Raw genomic sequence first — 16,780 nt, forward strand, 5'->3', positions numbered from 1 at the left:
TCTTTTAGTGTATTAGACGTTAGATTACTTCACCAGTTTTCTTTCATGTAATTAAATTTTAAAGAAAGTTATTCTTATTTCTTTTCCATTATTATCACCGTTCAAAACAGCATTAATAAACACCTGTGTGCTCATTCCTTCTTTTCAACAAGCCAAAGGAAAAATTAGTTTTCTTTTTGAGGTAATCCCATTTGTGGTACTATATAAACTTCTTAGGCAGAGCCCTTTCTTTTAGAACAACATTTTCTCTTTTGACCAAAATGCAAACCTTCCTTGAGAAATCAACTGTTCTTCAAAATTTTAATTTCACTTCTGTACTTGGTGAACTGTACATTCATCCCTGTGCCATATTTTTAACGCTAAAGGAAGAAAATGACCACTTCTCTCTTTTCCAAGCATTTACTGGGATATTGGGATATTACTAATAAAACCAATTTGTTCTAGATCAGTGGATACCGGAACAGAGAGGAGGTATTTCTTACCTGATAATGTGTGTGTGTTCCGATTCTGCTAATCCAGAAATCCAGTCACATTTGTTGAAAATCATCCTTAGTTGTTATTTGTTAGGGAGTCAACTCCCTATTTTAGTTGTTTTCTGAAATTCAGTCCCTAGTTGTGCTTTAGATAGGGTAGAATTTTTACCTCTTTCAGAACACTGCTAAAGAAGTTTTCAACTGGAACATAGTCTGAAGAAGCACTGAGAGCAAAAAAATTCAGAGTGGTGATTGGCCACCTCTGTTTGATTGACAGGTTGCAGGGAGAAACCCATTCGTTCTGGATTAATGGAACTGGAAAACAGAAAACAATTATCAGGTAAAAAAAACCTTTTCTTTAACCTTTGAAATTCACCATTTAAAAAATGAGTCAGACCATGAAGGGAATTTATTACCAAAAAGAAAAATTTAGTGTCTTGTGAGCAGGGATCTCTGGCTGTTACTTCAAGAGTTACCCAAAAATCGCTACAGTTACTCCACATTGTCAGCCTTTGCTGAAAGGGCTTGATTAAATGCAGATAAGACGGACTGTAAGGCGCAATTAACATTTTAAATCTGGGTTAAAGACTTGAAGCAGAACTATGGGTGGGGGAGAATGGTGGTGTTTTATTTCCTGACTTGTGTCTGGTCTATGGATAAAGATAATACGTTGTTTTTCAAGGCTTTTAATCTGGCACTTTTCATGAATATTCACAAATTTTGTTACTATACTGTGTTTGTTATATCTTCACTTCATTAGGATATATACTTACGTATCTTTTATCATAGAATTTTAGTAACAATAGTGACCAGCCAGTTCTTTATATTTTAATGGCAGTTTTCTGATTGTTGGTTAAATACATTTCAGATTGAAGGCCAAGGACATGGTGCAGTATTTGACTGCAAATGCTCTCCTGATGGTCAGCATTTTGCATGCACAGACTCTCATGGACATCTTTTAATTTTTGGCTTTGGCTCCAGTAGCAAATATGACAAGGTAGAGTACGATGACTATATGTCTTCTCCTTATAGTTGTTTGTTTGTTTGTTTTTAAATCCATAGATGTTTAGGGGTTGTATTTTGGGGAGGGAAGTGATAATAATCTTTATATTTCAGAAGAAATAACCTTTTACTTAGCCTGCCAGAAAGGTCTAGATTGCAGTTTTTAGGTTGGGGTATATAAGATGGGTGTTGGAGATGTCTGTAGAGAGGGATTCGTTGAAATTATGTAAAATGTTTTACTTATATGGAGAATATGCATTTGTCTGGGGTACAATTCTGTGGCTTTTATGTGGTTCTCAAAAAAATGTATGGACTACTGTGATGGTAGTTAATATTTTTAAATATTAAAGACCCTATCTGAGATTAGTGACTAAAAGATTTAAATGGTTTATTTGTGGTAGAGTTGTTTAAAAGGTTATCATAGTAAAAACTGAAGAGTTCAGGTGTAAGAAATTCCAGATTAAATGATAAAATTTAAAGTTACAGATGTGTCAGGTATGAGTTCATGTTAATAATTTTTATATTATTTCAGAAATTTTAGAGAAAATGCTTATTCTCTTAGAAAATCATGTCATTAATTTTTTATATTATTATTATATAAACCATGCTTACTGTATACTTACGGATTTTCTTAAATTGTATGAGTGGTTTCATTAAAGAGTTTAATTCAAAGAATAAATTGATTTCTCATTGCAAAGTGCTAAAACAAATAATTACCATATTTAGTAATTTTTAAAGATAAGATAAAGCATGATAGCCCTGGGAAAGTCAAAGTACTGCTGAAAGATTTATGCCTAGATTTCATTTTACCATTTAATTTGAAATTATGTAACTTATTTTTAATGTTTTTTTAATTCTTTTTATGAATACAGTCTCTTTCTATTCCAGGGAAACTTCAAAGCAGCTATTTTTCTTTTTCTTTTTTTTTTTAACGTCTTTATTGGAGTATAATTGCTTTACAGTGGTGTGTTAGTTTCTGCTTTATAACAAAGTGAATCAGTTATACATATACATATGTCCCCATATCTCTTCCCTCTTGTGTCTCCCTCCCTCTCACCCTCCCTATCCCACCCCTCTAGGTGGTCACAAAGCACTGAGCTGATCTCCCTGTGCTATGCAGCTGCTTCCCACTAGCTATGTTTTACGTTTGGTAGTGTATATATGTCCATGCCACTCTCTCACTTCGTCCCAGCTTACCCTTCCCCCTCCCAGTGTCCTCAAGTCAAAGCAGCTACTTTTCTAATCATAAAATTTAATGTAGAACATACAAAGATTTATTTACAGTTAATTCAAGAAAATATTCTTTTATATTATTGTTTAATACCATGATTTATATTAAAATGTTTGCCTTCCATTAGAAATCTATAATGATAAATTTTTCTTTGTCCAATCTTTTATGGGCCTTTCTTTTTATAGATAGCAGATCAGATGTTCTTTCACAGTGATTACCGGCCCCTCATCCGTGATGCCAACAATTTTGTGTTAGATGAACAGACGCAGCAGGCACCTCATCTCATGCCGCCGCCTTTTTTGGTTGATGTCGATGGTAACCCTCATCCATCAAGATACCAGAGATTAGTTCCTGGTCGTGAAAATTGCAGGGAGGAGCAGCTCATCCCCCAGATGGGGGTAACTTCCTCAGGTAGATGCTCATTTTAAGTCCATGCTAAATCTTCCTTTTCCTGTTGAAATCTTATAAAATTGATAAGTGGGTAGAACTTTGTTTTTAATTGTTTTGAACAAATGAGAAGTAAAATGATATTTATACTTCTTTAAAGTTCTTTGAATAATGCTTAAGTATTGCAAGGCAGTTAAGAAGCATTGGAGGTTTAAAGCAATAATTTTGGTCTGTATCTATTTATAACCTTCTGAGGACTAATAGGGTAAGTCTGTATTTGGTATGAGATGAGTCAGTTCATTTGTTTATTCATTCAGTAGCATACACTGTGAATCTCCTCTGTCGCTGGCACTTGCTAAGCTGCGGTATTCAGCAGTGAAGTAAACAGATGCAATCCTTGCTCTCGTGGAGTGAGTTAGATTAGTAAACAGTTGTAAACAAATACATAGTTAAAAATGATGATAAATTATTAAAGCGAATAATAATAGTATGATGTGAGAGAGAGAATAAGACTAGATAGCCTAGGGGACTTCCCTGGTGGTCCAGTGGCTAAGACCCTGCGCTCCCAATGCAGGGGGCCTGGGTTCAATCCCTGGTCAGGGAACTAGATCCCACGTGCTGCAACTAAGAGTTCGCATGTGGCAACTGAAAGCTCCTGCATGCAACAAACGAAGATCCCATCCTGCATGCCGCAACTAAGACCTGGCACAGCCAAATAAATAAATAAATAAATAAATAATAATAATAAAAGACTAGATAGTCTGTTCACGTTAACGATTGTTTTAAGAAGTGATCAACTTTTAAAAGTTTAAGAAAAGTTAAGATAGGAATGAAAAGTGATGCTGTTTTGGAGGGTGAAGTAATGGAGGGTGAAAGTTGGATTAGTTGAAGAATCAAATGGGAGTTGAAATGGAGTCAGGGTCTACAGGCTTCTTCCCTGCTTTTGGCAAGAAGAGTAGCACTAATTTATTAAGTGAAAATAATGGAAGGACTGTAAAGAAAGTTAAACCAGTTTTGCAATTATGAATCTTTGTTATATTTTAGACTAGGCAAATGTTTATGAAAATAGTTCAGGTTCTCGACTAGAATAAATGGGCAAAACTTCTAAGTAGATATGAAGGACATATATGGGATGTAATGTATAATGAGTTAACTTTTAAATAATGAATTCAGATTCTGTAAGCAGCACAGAAAAATCAGTCATCTCTTATTTTCTTAAAGGATTGGGCATGTGAAATTATAATGAAGAATCTAGAGTATGTGAAACTAAAATGTTTCAGTACATGGACACAGCATGAACTCAATCTAAGAAAAGGCAGGATTTGAGAAATCTAGGCAGGCGTTCAGATTAGAGAATTCACAATTGTTAGAGAAGTCTTGGTCATAGGACTGAAATTAAGATAAATGTCTTCATTCCCTTAGTGGGGAACTGGCAAGACTCAGATCTTTCCCAGGTCTCAGTCAGGTACCTAGGCTGGGCTTTCAGGGACAGGGAAATAAGAAAAGGACTCATTTATTAAAATATCAGCGCTACTTAATTATCGTGATTATTCTTCCCTTCATTTAACAGTTTTTAAAGGGCTTTCATAAATAACACTCATTTAATCCTTTTATCTGTGGTATCCCAATTCTAAAAATTGAGAAAATGAAAATTTAACAACATTATGTCTTGTTCAAGTTAAAGTACACGGAATCATAGGGACTCAAATCCAGCTCTGACTCCCAGTGCATTGTTCTTTCTTCCATGCCAAGCTGCCCTTAGAGTAACAGGTGGACTTGATCTTGAAAATGAAAGACACCAGTTATAGTATTGGGGTACAAGAGAACCCAGAGCAATAATTATGGCTTCAGAGTGAGTCACAGAATTTTTAAGTGTTCTAGTAGTTCACAGAATTCAGGGTAAATATCATTTCCTTCATTATTTTTGACTTGCCAGGTACAAAAATAGAACAAAAGAGAAATACTTTTTGAAAAAACTTTAGCATCATTTCTAATTATATTTCTATTTGCAAATCTAGATCTGTAGTAAAATTCTTCTGGGGAAATAGAGTTAGGTAAACATACATGTTGGATATTGTAATAAGTTGGTTTGAGTGCAGTTTTGCTATATCTACACTGAACAATACACTTTAAATGTTTTCTCAGTTGTAAACTTGAGCTATATCAGATTCAAACATGAGATGTTTTCTCTCCAGTATACCAGGAAATAGGCATCCATAGGCATTTTAATTTTTACCTCTGTTCACTTTTACCACTTTCTAGCTTTGTGACCTTGGTCAAGTTATTTTATCTCATTGAATTTTAGTTTTCTCTTATGAAATGAAATAACCTTATGTGCTTAATACACGTAATTTCCTCTTTTCTTATACCTTCATACTACTACTACTTCATTTCAGAATATACTTTGTATCTTACTAACCCACTCTAAAAGTCTGATCTCATCGAGTCCTTGCTTACATTCCCACACACCCGCTATTAATTGCTGTTTTCTCTCCTCTTGTGGCAATGCCTTTCATATATCTCATAACATACATTTTCTTACTTGTTCAGCAGGATTGAGCATCTTTATATGCCTAACATTGTTCTAGATTTAGAATTAGAATATTAAGATGGATAAGAAAATTCATGCTTTTGAAGAACTAAGTAGTGGGCTTCCTTTCTATATTGGGCTGAGTACTAAGGTATGTACACAGTCGGACCTCCGTATTTCTGGATTCAGCATCTGTGGAGTCAACCAACCCGTATAGAAGATATTCGGGAAGAAAACTCCAGAAAGTTCCAAAAAGCTAAACTTGAATTTGCTACTTGCAGGGAACTATTTACATAGCATTTACATTGTATTTACAATTTACATAGCATTTCATTGTATTAGGTGTTTCAGGGGTAGTCTGGAAAGATTTCATGTAGGAAATGTGGAGATGCCATTTCTCTTGGTGCTTGAAGGATGTTAGCATTTATCACATTTGTACTTGAAGTGGTCAAAAGCTCCAAAGCATAAAGGTGTATATCCTATTACGAGAGTAAAAGAGTCAGGTAGTCTCATATCACTGGTGTGGGTGAGAATTGATGTTGGAAAAGCAGGATGGGTTCAAATACACCAAGTTCCTCCCTACTTCAGAGCTTTTGTACCAGCTCTTACCTTCTGTCCAGAGTGTATTCTAGCTCTTCACATGAGTGACTAATTCTTCTTTTTCTTCAAGTCTCACTCAAATGCTTCCTTTTCAAAGTGGGCTTCTTTGACTTTTCTGACTCACCCTAGGTAGTTCGCATTTCTCTCCTTCCCCATTTTCTCCAGCTCATCACCTTCTTTATGTTGACAACATTTTTTCACAATCTGCATTTGTGTATGGGTTTATCATTCAATTTCCCCCTTAGAATGTTAGCTCCCTGATGGTCAGGGACCGTGATGTATCTCATTCACCACTGGCTCCTCAGTTTCTTGGCGTAGTTCCTAATACGTAGTGGGCACTCAAGAATTTGTTGAATGAAGCAGTGAAGCTGTTTGAGAAAGTGGGTAATCAGATTTGCCTTTTTTAAAAGAAGATCTAAGATGAAATCCTTCTTTTGCCACTTACTAGATATATGACTTTGAATAGTTATTTTGATTTTCTTATCCATAAAGTGGAATTAATAAAACCTGTGGGATTGTGGGATTGTAATGATTATGTGAGTACCTGAATCATGGTAAACACTAAGTAAAAGTTATGTCATCATCATCATCATTATTTTTAATGAAGATTGAAGGGGGCATGTTTCCTTTTTTTTTCTCTCTCTCTCTCTCCCATCATTCACAGTTGCTCATTTTAGGTCTTACTCAAGCAGAATTTATGTTTAATTCTGGACTCAAAGTGAGGTTGATAAGTAATATGGTTTGAAGTATCCTTAGCATTTTTGTGGTTTACATAGGACTGAACCAAGTTTTAAGTCAGCAAGCAAACCAGGAGATCAGCCCACTGGACAGTATGATTCAAAGACTGCAACAGGAGCAAGACCTGAGACGTTCTGGTGAAGCAGGTATCAGTAATACCAGCCGTTTAAGTAGAGGTAAGCAGTGATTCTTAAGTGAAATATTTAAAAAACTGAAGCAGTCTAAACCTACAGCAGTAGAGAAGTGATTAAACAAATATGGTAAATCCATTATATGAAATATTAGGCTGCCAAAATGATCATGTTTTTGAAGAGTATTTAATGACCTAAAAAAATATTCTTAATATAAGGTTTCAAACTATGGACAATGAGTTTTTTAATGTGTATATTCTTCCAAATTTCCTATAATAAACGTGAATAACTTAGAAACATGTTAAAAATAAATTTATTCAATTATTTATGGAATACATTCAAAGCCACATTCTCGAACATCTCACCATCCTTGTTGTTGTATATTATTAAACTTTAGAGAAAATTTAAAGCAAATTTATGAACCATAAATGTCCTTGGGTTTGTGTCTGTTTTTGCTTCTTATATAGTTTTCCCAAAAATACACAGTGGGCAATTTTTTTTAAGTAATATTAGGTTTTACGTCTTTGGAGCTTAACAGTCCATAGTCATGATTCATTAACTTATCTAGTCAACTGAATAACCACGTTCTGTTTTCATTAAGCTTTTGCTTGTGGTTTAGCTCCTAATTTGGTGATGTGATTATTTGCCACAGCACTGTGAAGTTTCATGTGGAAGATAGTATGGATTTTTTCCCCCTGGTGTGCGTGTGTGTGTGTGTGTGTGTGTGTGTGTGTGTGTGTGTGTTTCCTGTTAGAAGCTAATGGAGAAGTGTCTCTAAATAGAACTTACTGTATTAATTTTTTCACTTAGGCTCTACAAGTTCTACCTCAGAGGTTCATTCACCACCTAATGTAGGACTGAGGCGTAGTGGTCAAATCGAAGGTGTACGGCAAATGCATAGTAATGCACCAAGAAGTGAAATAGCCACAGAGCGGGATCTTGTAGCTTGGAGTCGAAGGGTGGTAGTACCTGAGCTATCAGCTGGTGTAGCCAGGTAAGGAAGGGGAATTGTGAATTGTTAGGTACCACAGTTGTTTGTATTCATTTTGAATTACAGTCTTCAGAGTGCCTTTTTAGCTCTAATTTGTTTTAAATTTATCTGCGGAGCTAATGTTTCAAACTCTTCATGACTCTGGAGAAAAGTTAAATTTCAGTAGATGTCCCTTTCTGGGATGATTCATATAAATGATATGGGGGGAGTGTTAAGGTGAATGGGGGGGATTATAAATTTGGCTTGAACAAATACGAGATTTTACTGAGTAGCATATTTAAATCTTGGTTTGTCTTGTTTAACTGTATCTTAAAACACATTCATAGTTTGTTATAATTTAGTTTTTTATGGATTTTACTAGTCATTCACACCACATCATTCAGAGGCATAGTGAAAATACAGTATATTATTTATTGGTAATAGATTATATAAGTATTTTTAAATAATTCTTTTTTATACTTAAAAGTATACATATGTAAATTTAAAAGTATTGATTTTATGTAATCCTATTCTCAAGGTCATTGCTATGAGGGACGTTTATATCCAATTCCTTTTGATTCTTTATTAATGAAATACTCATGAATGAGGTCCATATGAGCCCCAACTAATACTGACTATATATTATAATACTGTACTATAATAAAAAACATAGGAAGATCAAATTTGATTTTAGGATTTCCTAGTTCTTAAAAGATAAGAGTAATTATATAATTAAAAATATTTGTAATCTGAATATTTATATATATTATGCTTTTTTGATTGGACAACACCCAAATTTGTGTTAGGTTTTAGGATTATACACCTAAAGCTTGAATTTGAACCATAACTTTATCTGATGACAAATACACCCAGATGTTCTTAATAAAAAATTAACTCTCTCAGTATATTTTTAGCTGCGTTCCTGTCTACTTTTTAATTCTAATGTTAAGGTTTGAAGAGGGTGCAATAAATAATACCCATCATTTTAAAAATAGTTCTGAAGGAGTAAAAAATAACACAAAAGAGTAAGACAGGAAATGAGAATATTTTATTATTCATACGGCTGTGAAGAACATGACTTTTATCTGCATGAATGTGCGCTTCCTAATACTGAACCCCAGCGAAAGGTACCACTGGGCCACGGTATTTCTCCTCATGTGAGGCAGCTGGTTTGCCTCTTTAAAGTGCAGAGAAGAATGTATACATGGCAAACGGGGCATAGAACTGGGCCATGCTAAGCTGGATTTTCCTTCTAGAGCATCCTAATTAATTAGTTCACTCCTCCTACCCTAGAGAAGAATGAGTAAAGAGGTGAACAGAGTCCAGGAGTGGGTTGCTCGTTGGTGGTGGAGGTCCCTGCACACGGAACAGTGGGGAAGATTTGTTTCTCTCCAAATATTCGTCACCTTTTTATCTCTTTTTCTTTGAGCTTGACCATTGAGCATATGGTCCAGCGAGGCTGTGGCCATTACTTCAAAGGATATATTTGGCCTTCCTGGAACTTTGCATTAAAATTAAATCCAATCCCATAGCCAACAAAGGATTAATATCTATTATATATAAAGAACTCTCAAAACTCAGCAGTAAACAAAGCAATCCAGTTAGAAAATTGGGCAACAGCTATGAACAGACATTTCATCAAAGAGTACATACAGATGGCAAATAAGCACATGAAAAGATACTCAACATCATTAGCCATTAGTGAAATGCAAATTAAAACTTCAGTGCAATAATCTTTGTACCTATCAGAATGGCTGAAATACAGTGACAGCACCAAATGCTGGGAAGGGTGTGGAGAAACTGGATCCCTCCATGCATTGCTGGTGGGGATGTAAAATGGTGCAGCCACGCCAGAAAACAGTTTGGCATTTTTTTCTTAAAACCTAAACATAAGACTATCATACGATCCATTGATTGCACTGTTTGGGGATTTATCCCAAAGAAATTAAACTTATTTTCACACAAAAACCTGTACGCAAATGTATAGCAGCTTTATTCGTAATAGCCAAAACCTAGAAGCAACCCAGATGTCCTTCAGTGGGTGTATGATTAAACAAACTATGGTATATCCACACCACAGACTAAGACTGCATTAAACAGGAACAGCCTGTTGATACACAACTTGATTGAATCTTCAGGGAATTATGGTGAGCAACCAATCTCAAAGGTTATGTATTAATCCATTTATGGACTACTCTTGAAATGACAAAAGTATAGAGATGGAGAACAGATTAGTGGTTGCTAGACATTGTGGGGAGGAAGGGCTGAGGAGGAGGAGAAGAAGGTGGATATGATCATTAAAAGGGCACCGCAAGGGATCTTTGTGGTAATGGAAATGTTCTTTCTGTATCTTCACTGGGGCAATGGATACACAAACGTACACATGTGATAAACTTGGAGAGAACCAAATACACACACAAACACAGACACATGAGTGGAAGTAAAACTGGGGAGTTCTGAATATCAGTGGGTTGTATCAATATCCAGATCCGGGTTATGATGTTGTACTGTAGTTTTGCAAGATATTACCACTGGGGGAAGCTAGGTAAAGGATACAAGGAACCTCTTTGTATTATTTCTTAGAACTGTATGTGAACCTACAGTTATCTCAATAAAAAAGTTTAATTTAAAAAAAAATTAAGAACAAAGTTAAATCCAAGATTCAAGTTCACTCATTTCCATTCAGAATCGTGACCAGCCACATTAGAGATTCTGCAATTAAGTATAAAATGACAACATTAATATACCCAAGTAATAAAATATCAATATTATAGAGCTCTTTCAGGTTCGAATTTTAACTCCCTTCCAACTATGATATCTCCAGGGAAAAATTAAAGTTCAAAGATTAAATACCCTTCCAGTTCAAAAACCTTAAAGTTTTAAGGAATTAAAATTTTTTAAGAATTGTGTTGTCCTTATGAGTTCAGGTTCCATGAAATTAAAGTTCACAGTTAATGTTGCTCAAAACTTCTGTTGCTCAAATTCAGCTTCATACCTGGATAGAGTTGAAGTTTTTTCAGTGGCTGAAGCCTGATCTGCCTTTCACTGGAGAGAATGTAGTTCTTTCAGGGCTTTGGGAGTTAATGTTAGTTCTACCTCAAGGGTCTGTTGTGCCTTTTTTTTTTTTTTTAAATTCCAGCTATCTGTATGGCACATAAGATTATCACAGCATAAGCCCAACACTGACATAATTTTTGAAGAATAAATAAATTCTGTTTTTAATCCTTGGAGCAGTTACCTTAGGAGTAACTGTGTTCCCAGATCCTAAAACTTTATTTGCCTAATACTATAGTAGAAACGTAGTATCTAGTTCAAGTGGACAGAGTCTGTCTTTCCAGTATTCCAGTCATTTAATGCTCAATGTCCAGAGCTCACAATCTATGAAATTAAACTCAGAAATCTTTATCACATGCCTCATCTGAAAAGAAGGCATCAGGAGTAACATCCCCTCTCTGATACCTAACATTCCCTTTGGGGAGAAATCAGTTATAAACATTATAGATTATATGTGGCTTTTAATTCTCTTTCAGTAGGCAAGAAGAATGGAGAACTGCAAAGGGAGAAGAAGAAATAAAGACTTACAGATCAGAAGAGAAAAGAAAACACTTCACAGTTCCAAAAGAGAATAAAATGCCCACTGTCTCAAAGGTAAATAGTAATTACTTTGGTGTTTAATATTTGCTTCATAAGTATAGTGACCATTTTAAGGCCTTTTTGTAATTAAAGATGTTAGCATTGTAGACAGGATATTTAACTAGTGAAATAAAGTTAACATATCTAATTCTCGATTATCTTTGGATTATCTTTAAATCTTTAATATTACATTTCCTACTTTCTAGCATACCTTTCCCCCAAATGCCAATTGTAATATGCCTGTTAAATCTAATAAATTATACCTTAAGCCTAAGCAAGATCTTTTTTTTAGTTCTGCCATTGATGGCACACTGTAAAACAGTGTTCTGGTTTTGTTTTTTGTCCTACACTTTTTTTTTTTTTTTACTGTTTTTGCACCTATTTGTTATTGCAGGTAATTAAGTCAGCTATGCTGCTATAAATAATAGTTCTCATTTTCTCCATCAAGATAGGTAAATTGTCCCTACTAGTTTACCCTGTTGGTTTGTCTGTCATCCTACTCTGGAAAAACTTTTCAGTCCAGTGGATTTCAATTGGTTATGCCCTAATCTGGGAGAGATACGTACTTAACCTTCTTGAGTGTCAAGGGTTGACTGCTCTCTAGACCCAGCTTTGTGCTCCTTCCTCTTATTTGAGTTCCTCAGACCTTCTAAAGTAGTTTCCTTTATTACAGCTCCCTCTTTCTGTTTTGTGACTCTTTGAAGGACTCAAGTAGTCCTTTGCTATTATTTTATGTTTTCCTTTACTAAGGGTATCATACCTTGGCATCAGTAGGACCCTACACTGCTACAGTTTCTGTTAGTATAATCTGAAATAATCTTTTCTTTTTTAGGTTTTTGTTGTTGTTGTTGTTGGTTTTTTTCATGGTGGCTGGAAAGCATACCCTTTTTTTGGTATCCTTTGCTCTGAATCCAAGGATGTGGAGACATAATTCATATAATGATTGTGAGCTTGTATTGCTACCACTTTTATGGATGGAATATGGTAATATCTGTAAAAATTAAAAGGATGTGCTTATCTTTTAATCCAGTAGTGGTACTTCGAAGACTATTTTTTTAGAAAGAAAAGAATTGATGTGAATGTATACACGTGTGTGTGCATGCAGATATTTGTAGTGTCTCTGGTGCAAAATCTGGAATAACTTTAGTGTTTATTGGTGGACGAAAGGTAGGATGTCATGACATATATATACCCATGGAATACTATACAGCTTTTTAAAGAAATGAGTTAGAGCTCACTCCATTGCCTTGGAGAAACGTTCATGATGTATTTGTTAAGTGAAAAAAAACAAGCGGGAAAGTAGTGTTTATAACATGACCTCATTTTTGTTTTTCAAATTTTATGAGACTGGAGAAAGGTTTGATAATCACAGATGTACGAGTTATGAGATGCTACCTTTCATCTCAGAGTTGCATTATTTTTTTTCCTCTAATAGTAGAGGGTACTAACTGTGCAGGGTGGTTGTATAAATTAATACAAAAAAACTGTTTAGAAAGCAATTATAAAGTTGATTTTTGACAATAGGTTTGGTCCCCAAATTACAGTGCCTTAAATTTACTTAATTTCTCTTAAATATTTATTTATTCCCCTTGAGGGAAATGTATTTCTCTCTGATTAAAAGCCTCGGTAGGTGGTCAAGGTCTGGTTTGATGCCCTCTGTGTTGAGAACTGAAGTTCTTTAAATATTTCTGATTCTCTTAATGTGTGAATTTGACTTCATGCCCCAAGATGTCAGCATTTTCATATAAGGCTGCAGGATGGAAGATCATGTCAGTGAGGAAGGTGCAGAGGGTACATATGCTCTCCTGAGGAAGGTTTTTTGAAGTTGTTCTGCAACATTGTGCCAGATACCCCATTGGCCAGAATTTAGTCACATGAAATTCTGACAATGAAAATTTCATTTTCTGTGCAAGAAGCGGGGAACAGATGTTGGTTGACAACCAGCTTTTTCTTATGCATTATATATTAAGGCATTAAAAACATGTTCTTTGACTTGGAATTTATTCTAATGAAATGCAAAATTGTGGATAAAGCTTTACAAAATGAAACAAAAAGCAGATTTTTAATGAAATAGATTTGCGTAGATAAATAATATTTAAATGAAAGAAGCAAGATCCATTACATTCTTAACAATAAATTACTCAAAGCTTATGAGATTATAGTTGAATATTATTTCCTTTTTTACACCTTTTACATATTTTCCCAAATTTTTGCAAAATTACAGAACCCTTCAGTAATTCTTGTAGAGAGAATCTGTGTGGAGTAAATCTTGTATCCTTGTATGTGAAAATGTATTTTATTTCACTTGGCTTTTACAAGTTAACAGCCCCAGCAAGAGTAGAGGCAAAGTGCAGGGAAGAAGTGACAAGACTGTGGGGAGGGAACTGGAGAGTGGAGGTGATGGAGAGACAGAGACTGGTTGAACTCAGGTTTGCAGTATTATAGGTCTTGAGGTACACAGCCCCATCCCCCCATACACATACAGAATCTTTTTTAGGAGACAGGGCAAGACCTGGATTTTTTCTTTTTCCCTCCCTTCCCAAGTGCCACCCAATACACTTGTGAAACCAGAGCCAAACATATTCAGATACTCAACACAGCATATTATTCTGAGAGAGGTAAGAGAGGATATTGGAAACATGATGTAGCAGCAAGCTGTTTTGGAGAGGGTTCTGTTGGAGAAATTGGGATGAAACATCTTGTCTATGAAATGGAGAACTCAATGGATGGGTTGAATAGAGGAATACAGAACACTGAAAAATAAGTTAACAAGCTGGAATGTCAAGTTGAAGAACTCTTCAGAATGCATCAACAAGGGATAAAATGATGGAGAGAATGAGGGAAATGTGAAAAACATGTATGTGTATGTTTATGTCATGTGTATGTTGTATACACACATATATACACAGATTAGAAGTACATAGTAAAAAAAAAAAAAAAAAAGCTTTATTTGGTAAGAGTCTTCAAAGAAGAAAAAATATACAGAGGGAGAAAAGAGTTGGAAAAATGATCCAGAATTTCCTAGAATTAATCTCTAGCTGAGCAAATGCATGGTGTGCCAACTAGAATAAGGAAGAAAATAATACAAAATTAAATTTAAAACCTCAATTAAGCACATTATAGTGAGATTTGAAAATATCTAAAACAGAATATTCTGAAAGTTTCTGGAGAGAAAAAGGGAATCCCATGAACTTGAACTTGACTAACATTAGACTTTTTGTTTGTTGTTGACAAAGTGGATTCCACTGAGCACCCTACAGCCAGCAGAGTTAAGAGGAAATTAAAGAATCAGCACCTACGTTAGGGAAGCTGTCTGCAACCCCAAGACAGTAGGGCTTATGCTGGTTTCTTACTGGAATGGTGGCAGCATGCTGGAGCCAAGTGCTAACATGCCTTGGTTCAGGGGATGGGAAGTCCCCTGTAAAGATGGCAGTGCCAGTGGAACCATGCGGCTGAAAGCTCTGAGTGGCATCCTGCCACCCTCTTGTCTAATGGACAGGCCCTTGGTGCCTGCCTCTCCGGGTAGTAGGGGCACTGTCCCTGTGGGCCACTTGCAGACTGGGCTTCTCAAGTCTGGCATGTGATCACCTTTGCTCAGTCGTCATCACAACTGAAGTTTAAAAAAAAAAACAGTCCGTTGAAGTGCGCGTGAAGCCTCGGGTGAAGCTCTTCTGAGACAGCGTAGATCTCAGTGTCAAGAATGTGTCTGTCAGAGCTGCTCGCCAGAATAGCTTTGTGCTTCCTGACAGCAAATATAAGCCATGAATGATGGAAGCAGCCAGCGTCACAGCTCAAATGATTATCCTGAGCCACCCAAGCTAAGTCAGTGCTGGCTATGCACCCGTTCTGGATTGTACCACAGCTCGGCTCACACAGCTTGCAAGGTTGCTGACCTGAAGGAGAAGATTGGTCACTGTTCTGGGAAGGGGCTTCTGGAAGATGGCCTCAAATTCTTGAAAGGTGGTGGTGCTGCCTGCCACTGTTGATAGGTTCCTGGCAAGCCCCCTTGTGTGTTGAGAGCTCCTCTGACTGTCGCTTTGCTGTTCGGGACGTGAGACAGACAGTTGCTTTCGGTGTCATCAGATCAGCAGACAAGAAGGCATCTGGAGCTGGCAAGGTCACCACGTCTGCCCAGAAAGCTCAGAGGGCTAAATGAATATTATCGCCAGTACCGGGCACCCCAGTCTTAACCAGTGGGGGAAGAACTGTCTCAGGACTGTTTCTCGATCAGCCATTTAAGCTGAATAGTAAAAGACTGATTGATAACAATGCATCATAAAACCTTGAAGAAATGGAGAATGTTTTGTGGACCATTTGATTTTCTGTATGTGGCAGTTTTAACTTAATAGTTTTTAAATCAGTACGTTTTAATGGAAACAACGTGACCAGAAATCTGTCACAGAATTTTGAGATCCATTAAGACAAAGTTAATGAGAAGAGAAAAAAAAAAAGTGAGGCTATAACTATAGGTTCAAAGGACTGAGAATATAACTAATAGGTTCAAAATTATTTTCTGCCCACACTTTAAAGATAGTGTTCCTTTTTCTTATTGTATGATTTATTGCATGATATGTTGTACGTATAAGTCTGATGTGTCAGTCTCTTTTTTCGAAGGTAGTTTTTAGTATTTTGCTTCTGTTTTTTTATATTCACAAGTTGGGTTTTTTTCAGGTGTAAATTCTTGTGTTGAGCTCTTTTCATCTCTGTAACCGTGTTGGACTTTAAGTTATTTTGATCAGTCTTAGTTGTTTTCTCATCTGCTGCAGAAGACTTTTTTCTCACTTTTGCCTGCAGCAGAAGAGAGAGCTAGTCGCCTGGTGTCCAAGTCTCACAGTGATTGGTTAGCTTTGTGATCACCATTTTGTTTTCTAGTTTGCCTCTGCCTTCTTATACACGCCTCGCAGTCTGTGGTCCTCGTTCTCACATCTGCTCTGTAGGTTTGGCGTGCGCACAGGAGAGTTCAGCGTTAGGCTTATTAGTCTGTTACTATAAATCCTCATCAGAAAAAAGTTTTATAACCTATCAATCAGCAAGTGAATGTCAACATATCATAAACCTGTGTTTTAACTTCATGTTAAAATATTT

General features: G+C 36.0%; 1 protein-coding gene across 5 annotated transcripts in view; it reads left to right on the forward strand.

The window, feature by feature from the left end:
* Positions 1-16,780, forward strand: part of PHIP (PHIP subunit of CUL4-Ring ligase complex) — a 125,773-nt gene that overhangs the window by 66,112 nt on the left and 42,881 nt on the right. For 4 of the 5 annotated variants that reach the window (XM_082474070.1, XM_082474067.1, XM_082474068.1 and 1 more), the window contains 5 exons: positions 1,342-1,470; positions 2,892-3,117; positions 7,000-7,137; positions 7,903-8,086; positions 11,593-11,710. In XM_082474070.1, coding sequence (XP_082330196.1) covers positions 1,342-1,470; positions 2,892-3,117; positions 7,000-7,137; positions 7,903-8,086; positions 11,593-11,710 — 795 coding nt within the window. The remainder of the gene's footprint in view (positions 1-1,341; positions 1,471-2,891; positions 3,118-6,999; positions 7,138-7,902; positions 8,087-11,592; positions 11,711-16,780) is intronic. The other variant, XM_082474069.1, reaches the window with a different exon arrangement.

Source organism: Balaenoptera physalus, assembly GCF_965194825.1.
Source record: "Balaenoptera physalus genome assembly, chromosome: 9".
Classification (NCBI taxonomy): Eukaryota; Metazoa; Chordata; class Mammalia; order Artiodactyla; family Balaenopteridae; genus Balaenoptera; species Balaenoptera physalus.